Here is a 9051-nt window from a genome sequence, read left to right as displayed (position 1 = left end):
CTGGGCCATGGCACAGCAGCTGTGGTCCGAGGGTCCATGGTACACAGAGCAGGCTTCTCCTTCCCAGAGCTCTGTGCTCCCTCTCCCCACCATGCCTCAGGCAATCTCCGGACCGGCAGACAGAATCCAGACCATCACCCCTGCTTAGAGCTGAGGAAACCAAGGCTTGAGAGGCTTTGTGGCTACCCAAGGCCACGGCCAGCCGCCAGCAGCCATAAAGAGCAGAGCAGGGTCTGCAAGCAGGCACTCTCTGATGCTGATGGCGTGGTTGGAGGGGGGCCGGGGGGCATAGTTTTCCTCTCTCGCCTTCAAGGTCAGACATGGGAGTGCATAGAGGCTCTGGCAACCGCCCTGGGGTGTCCCCCTTCAGGCTCAGAGAGCCCTGTCAAGGACCCCGCCTCCAGCCTATGCCACAAATCGGGTCCCAGGGAGGGGGCAGGCATGAGAGGTCTCCTTAGGGAACTGGAACAGCTGTTTTGCCTGATCTTGGTGTCTCCATCTGGGGACATTGAGATGTGGCTCCCACGGCAGGGGCTGACTGGAGGGTAAGGACAGGTGGAGCTTACAAACCAGAGGGCCCAGAGGGCCGGCAGGTCCCGGGAAATTAAGGCGGGGGCATACACAAGTCAGACTCAGCAGCTCCATGCTCCAGGTAGCCCAGGCCAGGGGGTCAAAACAACCCCATGGGGTCTGCCCTGTCAGCCCCACAGAGGCGGTGGAGGGCCCAGGAGCTTCAGGCTGGTGGGTCGCTTGGGTGGGGCCCCTCGCAGCCAGGCCAAAAATCTCACTTGACACAGAAACACCAGCTTGGAGGATTAGCCCTGGAAATTAGCAGAAACCTCCTCCAAATCTCCCTTGGGGTAGGGGAATTAGAGCCAGCAAGGCGACCCAGCCTGGAGGTCCTATCATTCAGAGTGGGGGCAGTGTGGGGGCGGGGGGGGTGACTCAGGGCCACAGAGTAGGTCAAGGCCTCAAGCCTCACTCAGGGTCTGTACACCTGGCCACCTGGAGCAGCCAGCCCTCACCTCAAACACACCTGTGATTCCTCAGTCAGTGCCCGTGAAAGCCTTGCAGAAGGATGTTCAAACAAGAGGCAGCCACACAGCCCCCAGACTCACTTATGCCACCCAGGCTGCGTAACTCGAGGACACCTGCCCCTCCACTAGGCAGTTCTGACTGAGGGCCAGGCTGTCTCACCATGCCGGCTGGGCTAGCAGCCTTTCAGACCTAGACTTCCAGAAGCGAGGCCCAGAGCCTGAGAGGCACCGAAAGGTGGGTGGCAAAAGAAGGGACAACTGGATGGGCCCCAATTCAGAGCAGCTCTGCTGGGTCTGTGAAGTGTGTCTTGGAGCGCACTCAACAAACAGGACAAGAAATGTCACTTCTAACAACTTGCCTTAGGCTGGCTACCCAAGCCTCTGGAGACTGCCTTGGCCCCAGCTGCCCTCAGGGCTCTTCCCCATCATGCCGAGCCACAGGCCCAGGTTTCTCACATGCCCCCACTTCTCCTCAAAGCGCTTAGGTTTTGAAACGAAAATGAACTCTAGAAAAAGATGGGATTCTCAGTCCCTAAATTTGTGGACTCAGATTCACACCCCCTAAAGGTATTTTGTATAGTGGGGGGCTATTTAAGGTGGTGTGAACAGTTAATGTGCTCGGCTGCTAAGGGAAAGGTTGGAGGTTTTAATCCACCCAGAGACACCTCAGAAGAAAAGCCTGGTGATCCACTTCTGAAAAGTCAGCTAGGAAAACCCCATGGAGCACAGTTCTCCTTTGATACACATGGGACCGCGGTGAGGGGGAATTGACTTGGTGGCAACTGGTTACTTAAGATTTATTTCTACAGAGAGTCTCACAGCTTTGAAAGTGGAAAAAGAAAGGGAAAACCAGCCCTAGGGAGACAAGCTGAGGGAGAGAAGAGAGGTTTTTTGGGGGGGCGGGGAATGAGGGAGAAGCTGTGCAGGAGGGAACGAACCCCTTTCCTTGTGGCTGGGTAGGCTAGACCTGCAGGAGCTGGGGGGCTGGGTAGGCCCATGGGCAAAGGGGCCAGGGCAGAGGGACCTGCCACAGAAGCAGCCGGGGACACCATCCAGGGCTGGGCACCAGCTGCCCCTTGCCCAGACCCTCCCTTCCCCATCTGTGACCACTGAGAAGGGCCCAGTGCCCCTGCCCTCTATGTGCCCCTCATAAAGGGAGCACATGTTCCATCCGCTGCCAGTAAATAAAGACACAGAAAACATTCTTTGGAAAGGAGTCCTGTCGGGACACCACAAAGCTCCCTCACGTATGTCTGCAGTAAAGGGCACCAGCCCCCTCTAGGGCAGCAGAGGGCTCTGTCCGGGGCAGCACACAGGGCTCACGAGAGGGATGGAATCAATCTCAACCTCTCTTCCCTCTGCCCCTCGACATGCCACGATGGTTTACTCCCCCAGCTCTAGCCTTCAGGAAGCACCTCCAAAACCTGCTTTCCTCCCCAAACAACTGAACCCAGAAGGCTCCTGAGAAGATGGTGCGAAACCATTCTGGGGTAAGCGAAGTCCCCAAGTTCACCCAGCCATTCTCTAACCTGTAACCCAAAGCCCACTGTGGGTCCCGAGCCCTCAGCCCCCCAGTACCTCCCCCCTAGCAGGGCCAAGAGCTCTAGAGCTCACAGCTGAAATGCAGGGCACCCTCGCCCCAACTTTAGGGACCCATCATCCCACATGCACTGAGCAGTCAGCGCTGAGGCCCCACCTGCTAAGGCAAATGTGGCCAGAGGTGGCAAGAACCTCAGGAAGGTGAGCCTTTGGGAAGCTGAGCAGCCTCTGGGCAAAGCCCCAGGGAAGGAGGCCTCAGATCCTGCCCCCAGCTGTTCCATCCCACAGCCTCCCCGGCCATTCTCCCAGAGGACCTTTCCTCCCAAGGCTGACCTTCAAGTCTAGCATCTCAGAAAGAGCCTAGAAGTTAGCCAAGCATCAAACAAAGGGCCCAAGTCCTGGCTTTACCTGGACCCCCTCCCAGATCCCAAACCCTATTGAGAAAAGCTTAGAAACCACCTTCTCCAGTCAGATACCTGCTGCTATCCTGTTCCCCAAACCCAATCCCTCGCCAAACCACCTTCACCATGTCTTCCAGGGCTGCGTGCCGGCTGTGCTATTAGTTACCAATTTCTTTACTGGGACTCATTTTTGCTTCAATTTATTTATTGAAAATATCACCACAATAAATAGAACGCCAGTACCAGTACTTGTGATAAATACAAGGTAGCCAATAAAAATATACAATTAAAACAGTACTATAAAAGTCTGGAAACTTTTCCCGCCTGTCCGAAGCCCAAGGCCTGCTCCCTGGTAGAAGGGGGAGTCAGCGCGTGTTCCAGAGGCGTTACAGCATGCTGGCACCAACTGGGACTTTCTTTTGGCATAAAAGGATGAAAAGAAAATTGGAAAGGGAATCCCTACCCCGCTCTAATTTTGTGCTATTTAATGCAGGCCACCCAGAAACATCTCCAGGGGCCCAGAGTTATCAGCTGATATTTGGGGAACGCTGGAATACATAGTCTCCCTCTGCCTCATGCTTAACACAAGGTGAAAACACACACCCGAGGCTTCTCCTCTGACCACACCTTCAAGGCACCACAAGATCCTCCATGTGCCTGCTCTCACGCACACCCCCAGCAGCCCCCTGGAGGTCACCGCTGACTCAGGTGGGACACCAGGTAGACGAGGCCCACCAGCAAGAGCCCACGAACGCCCAGCATCATGAGCAGGAAAAGGAGCAGGATGGAGGTCACCGGCTCCACGGTGTGGTTGCCCAGATGCCACTGGGGGAAGCCCATGTCCACCAGCTGCCGGTTGAGGTCGCTGAAGGGGGACTGAGCAGCACCCAGCCTGGCCCCTGCCTGCTGCTGGCGGGGGCCAGGACCCCCCAAGGGGGCACCATGGCCCCTGCTGAGAAAGCTCTGGAAGGTGGAGACAGAGAGAGATGAATGAATCTGGAGTGGAGATGCCAGCCAAGAGGGAACCCTGCTGGGCTGGCCTATCCTCCCAGAGGAGGTAAGCTGTACTAGGAAGGGTGGGTGGTCCCTTACAACCACCCAGGGTCACTCCTTCCCTTCTCAGCAATCCCTGGGTCCACCCACAGGATCCCCAACAACTGAGCCACAAGCCCTCAGAGCACAAAAAACGCTAGCTCGTATTCTCCATGTCATGTCCAGGGAGAAGGTGGCCAGGACAGAGAAGAGAGGAAGGGGGTCGAGGCAGGTTGGATTACAGGGCACAGCCCTTGGGCAATTATTTTTAATACTCATCACTCTCTCCTTTAAAATAATCATTGTGGTCTCGGGCTCATCTCCTCCACCTACTCTCCAGCTTCTCTCATCCAAAGGACTCACTGAGGAGTGTGGGGCTCCAGTGGGGAGACTGCCTGGAGGAGGGAGAACTGGGAAGGCAAGGGCAGGGCAATAATCTATGGAGTTTGCCCCAAGCCTTGGCCCTTTATGCTTCCCAGCCTGGCTCACTGCAGAGGGCTTCAGGCTAGAGAAGGGTTAACACCAGCAGGAGAGACTTCTGGGAGCTGAGCTGGTACAGAGGACGGGAGAGAACAGCTGTCCCCCTACCTGGCGAGGTGTGCTACTACGCTGAGAGGTGGTGGTCCTCACACGGGGGTCATCGTCTTGCACAATTTCTCCATTGGCCAAAATCCGTACCATCCTCCGACAGGCTCTGGTCCCTGCTAGGCTATACCTGCAATGACAGCCAGGGTGGGCGGCTGACAGAAGCCAAGTGGCCCACCCCACGCACAGCCTTTAACTCTTAGTAATCCATGACGAGGATCACAAAGGTCCACTAATGATTTTTCCCCAGACCTCAAAAAGCCTGAAGGAAGCAATTTACCAGAGAGAAAGAGATGTCTGCTGCCAGCAGGACAAAGTGCAATCCGGGGTGCTCGCAGGGTTACCCACTCTGAGCAGGCAGAGTCTGATTAATCAAATGCGGGCAAATAAGTAAATGCAAGTTGGTTACTAGACAATAATCTTTGCTAAATAAAAGCTTTTCAAATATTTTTCAGTGGACTCTACATTGAATCCACTGGGAAAACTATCCAAAGCCTCCTTCGACAAGGAAGTTTTGTTCACCACCACCCCCAGCTGGGCTTGAATCCTTGCTGTGGTCTGGACGCTGCTGAAGGTCCATGGAGGCTCATCTCCTTCAAGCCTCAGGCCTTTCCTCTGAGGTAGGTACTAGCATAGCCACTGCACAGGTGGGAGAGAGGCACAGAGGTTTACATAGCTTGCCCAGGATCATGCCTAAACTGGCAGCACAGAAAAAAGGCGGAGCCAGAACTCCAGCTCTGGGCCTTCTATGGGTACTGAAGGGGGAGTCCAGGGCACCAGAATCCTCAGTCCCCCGATACCCACATTTCGATTTTGCTTTTCCCTCAGGGAGTAAAAGCCAAGGACCTGGGTCTTCTCCCACCATGGGCACCCCCAGGAGATACAGGCTCCATTTCAGAGTGACTTCAGATACACTGCCTGGCAGCAGACCACACTGGTAGCCACTCACTCACCAGTGCTGGCTATGAGGGGCAGACTTTTCATGCAGGGGCATGCCCCTCACCTGTCCCTCACCTCTCAAGGAACACAAGACATCCTTTGCTAACACAGGGCAGGGCCCAGTCTTCCCTGGAGAGGAGATGGGAGGCTGCTGTGGCTTCTGGGAGGGGTCCACTCCACAGGCCCCTGGCCTCCCAAACCTGTCTTAAGGCCAAAGCCCTTAATTAAGGATGTCGATGGGTTGAGGGGCAGGTGTTTCGCCTCTCCCAAGTCTATGTCAAGGCCATTTTTCTTAGATCAGCCAGTTTTCATCTAAATTCTCAAAAGCACTCGTGGCCACTCCCCTAATGGGTTTAAGAGTCCCTGATCTCTTGTCCCTGGCTTGGGTTTTGGGGCACAGGGGTCCCGTATTTGAACCCTGCTAACCCTGAAGGCCAGGAGGGTCGTGGTCCTCCAAAGTCTTTTTGTGCTTCGTCATCCTGCCCCCGCTGGGTGGGCTAAAGGCGCGGCCCGCCCCCTCGGGGACACCTGGCACCACGGGGTGGGGCCCCGCCCATTGGCAGGGGTGGGAACCCCCCAGTCCCTGTGCTGCCGGGCAGGAGAAGCGAGGGTCCGCGTGGGCACCAGGGGGCTGGGCTCCGGAGAGGGGGCGCTGCCAGGCCGCCCAGCTCCAGCCTCCGGAAGCCTCCCACCGGCTCCGAGGCCAGGCCCAGAGTGGAGGAGGGATGCGTCCCCACCTCCCTCCCCTAGCCCGGGACACGCACCTGGGGGCCTGGCTCCGGGCCTCGGCGGCGTCCACTCGCGGCTGCTCCGGAGGCTGCTTCCTCCCACCTGACCTCACAGGAAGCTTGGCGCGGGCAGGGTGCGGCCGGGCGGGCGGTGCGAGGGCGCCCTCTGCAGGGCTCTGCGGGAACTGCAGTCGCCGGGCCGGGCGCGGGGAGGAGGGAGAGGAGGGAGGCGGAAAGAAGGAGTAATGGGAGGAGAGAGGCTAGTAGGAAGGAAGGAGAGGAAAGAGGAGAGGGAGAAGGAAGGAAGGAAGCGGGACCCTGCCCACAGTAAAAGAACCTTGGGAAGAAAGGTGGGCCCAGGCTCAGCCCACCGGCATGTGTTTGCTGAGCTGGCTCCCTGGAGCAGGAACCATCCCTGCCCTCAAGGAGCTCTAAAAGTCTGTGGGGAAAACAAAGCATGAACAAGAGCTCAGGTGCAGCTAGGGGAGGCAGCCTTTGAGCTGGGGCAAGAGGGTAGGTAGGAGTTTGTCCTTGAGGCAAATAGGAAAGGGCATTCCTGGGTAACACCTGGGTAAAGGCCAGAAGGAGTACACAACCAGCCTTTGCCTCCTTCATGATATCTAGAAGTCCCACCCCACCCACTCCCTTCAGAAGCTGTTCACTGCAGAGCTTCGACTAGTCGCAGTCATCCAGTCACAGTCTGAGCACATGAACTGCACAGTCTGACAAGCTGGGGTGTGGTTCTGGTCGTTGGCCTCAGGCAAGGCACTTAGCACCTCAGAGTCCTCATCTGCAAAGTGGAGATAATGGCAGTAGGTACCTCACAGGAGGGGCCCTGGTATGACACAGTGGTTAAGTGTTTGGCTGCTAACCGAAAGGTCAGCAGTTCAAATCCACCAGCTGCTCTTTGGAAATCCTATGGGACAGTTCTGCTCTGTCCTATAGGGTCGCTATGAGTCGGAATCTACTTGATGGCAATGGGTTACCTCAGACTGAGTGTCAGAGTCCCTGGGACATGGCAAGTGTTGATAGATGTTACCTATGTTTCCAGAAGGAGGCAGATATTTATTGAGCATACATTAGGACCCAGATGCACACTCACCCCTGGGTGGGAGGAACAGAAAGAAGAGTGAGACTCAGACCTAGCCTCAAGGACTCATAATCTGCCACTGTGTTCTCCAATTATTTGATCGTGAAACTTCACCAGTAAAAATTGTTGAAGAGGTACCCCTGATACGTATATCTTATCTGTGTATTATTTACCTGTTTGTTTATAAATTATACATAGGTACTGTGAGAGGCAGATTGGCACTGTGCTTAAAAGGGTGAATTTGGGACCAGCCTGGGTTTGAATCTTGGCACAGCTGCTTTCTAGTAAGTAGTGTGACCTTGGCCATTTGTGCAACCTCTCTGGCCTCAGTTCCTTCATCTGTAAAATGGGGGTTATAGCAATACACACCTCATCGGGTTGTTGTGAAGCGCTAAGTACTTTGCAGCTATGAGGTGAGCTTATATGTGTAAAGCACTTAGAAGAGATCCTGGCCACAGTAAGTCTCAATGGCTGCTGGCTGTTATTATTACTTCTGTTGCAATATAGTAAGTCGATTGTAAAACATGCACATTAAAAAGAAAGGGATTTTAAATAAATATAAACCAAAATCCTAATGTTTCCTGCCTGTACACCGATGCATCTCAGGTGTGCGCATTCATACACAGAAAGGGTAAGCCCAAGCAGGATGCCAAGTTGGCAGAGGTCATGTGTGGATCTCAAAACTGGCTACACATTGAAATTGGAACATTTAAAAACAATTCCAATACCTGAGCCCCACCCTAGAGGTGATGATGCCATTGGTCTGGGGCACAGCCTGGTCATGGAGACCTTTTTAAAGCCAACTTCCAGGTGATTCTAGTGTGTAGCCAGGGCTGAGAACCATACTCCTTCAGGGAACAGAGCCCCATAAGTGGGGCACACAACCCAGAAGCCCCAAGGAGGGAGAGACCACTGTGGGCTGTGGAAACCAGGAGGCACGAGGAGGAAATCAGGAAAGTTTCCAGCAAAGTTTGAACTGGTACACTTGCCCTCAAAGAGGTGGAGGTGCCATCCAGCCAGAGACAACCATAGGAGCCTGTAGGAGAAAGTAAGCCCTTTCCAGAAGGTCAAGGACAGCTTCTTGGCCTTGGTAGTATTTGACTGACTTGGAAAAGACCTATCATTACCATTGAAAATAGCCTCAGAAGGCTTTGAATCAATTTTCCTCTCTCTACCTCTCCACTTCCTTCAGGCATCTCCCCTGATCAAGTGCCAGCAATGGCACCATATTTTGTACCCTGTTGAGACCCAACTCATCAGCAGGGCTTTGAAATTTCTATTGGCCTATCTTCCAGTTTACTGATTTTTTTTTTTTTTTCTCTGTTTCCTCCATTCTGGTGTTGAACCTGTTGCCGTTTGGAAACCCCAGGTTTTGCTTGGTGTAACTTATCTCAGCCAATAAACGAGAGACCGAGGTGGGAGATCAGAGAGACGCTTTTATTTCATTGCACAAGGAAAGGAACAGTCGGGGCTGCTGCTGCCAAGACTGCTCAGTGAGGGTGAGAGGGAAGGTTACTTTTGTGGGGTTTACAAGCAGGAAGTTCATACAAGTTATATCAGCAACATTCTTAGTCTTACTATGCAGGTGCAGTGGGGTTTACATAAAACCCCATGCATTGCATGTTCAGAAAATGGCAGTTAAACTCCACCCAGACATGGGGAAGTTACTATGTATGAGGTACTCAATGAGCGAAAAAGGT

General features: G+C 54.3%; 1 protein-coding gene across 2 annotated transcripts; it reads right to left on the bottom strand.

Annotated features, from left to right (window-relative positions):
* Positions 1-982: 982 nt before the first annotated feature.
* Positions 983-6355, bottom strand: FAM241B (family with sequence similarity 241 member B). Of its 2 annotated transcripts, none has more exons than XM_003409308.4 (3): positions 6298-6355; positions 4598-4724; positions 983-3940 (listed from the first exon to the last, which is right to left on the bottom strand). In XM_003409308.4, the coding sequence occupies exons 2-3, from the start codon at positions 4688-4690 to the stop codon at positions 3671-3673; spliced, it is 363 nt and encodes a 120-aa protein (XP_003409356.1). In that variant the 5' UTR covers positions 4691-4724; positions 6298-6355; the 3' UTR covers positions 983-3670. The 2 variants fall into 2 exon arrangements, with proteins under 2 accessions (XP_003409356.1, XP_023402794.1); XM_023547026.2 differs by lacking the exon at positions 6298-6355 and adding an exon at positions 4875-6288.
* Positions 6356-9051: the final 2696 nt, after the last annotated feature.

The sequence above is a fragment of the Loxodonta africana genome, chromosome 16, assembly GCF_030014295.1.
Source record: "Loxodonta africana isolate mLoxAfr1 chromosome 16, mLoxAfr1.hap2, whole genome shotgun sequence".
Classification (NCBI taxonomy): domain Eukaryota; kingdom Metazoa; phylum Chordata; class Mammalia; order Proboscidea; family Elephantidae; genus Loxodonta; species Loxodonta africana.
This window is presented reverse-complemented; position numbering and strand designations above follow the sequence as displayed.

Coding starts and splice junctions, on each gene's coding strand:
- FAM241B (XM_003409308.4), bottom strand. CDS start 4,690: ATGGTACGGATTTTGGCCAATGGAGAAATTGTGCAAGACGATGACCCC. Junction 3,941..4,597: donor GTAGTAGCACACCTCGCCAG/GTAGGGGGACAG, acceptor TCCACCTTCCAG/AGCTTTCTCAGCAGGGGCCA.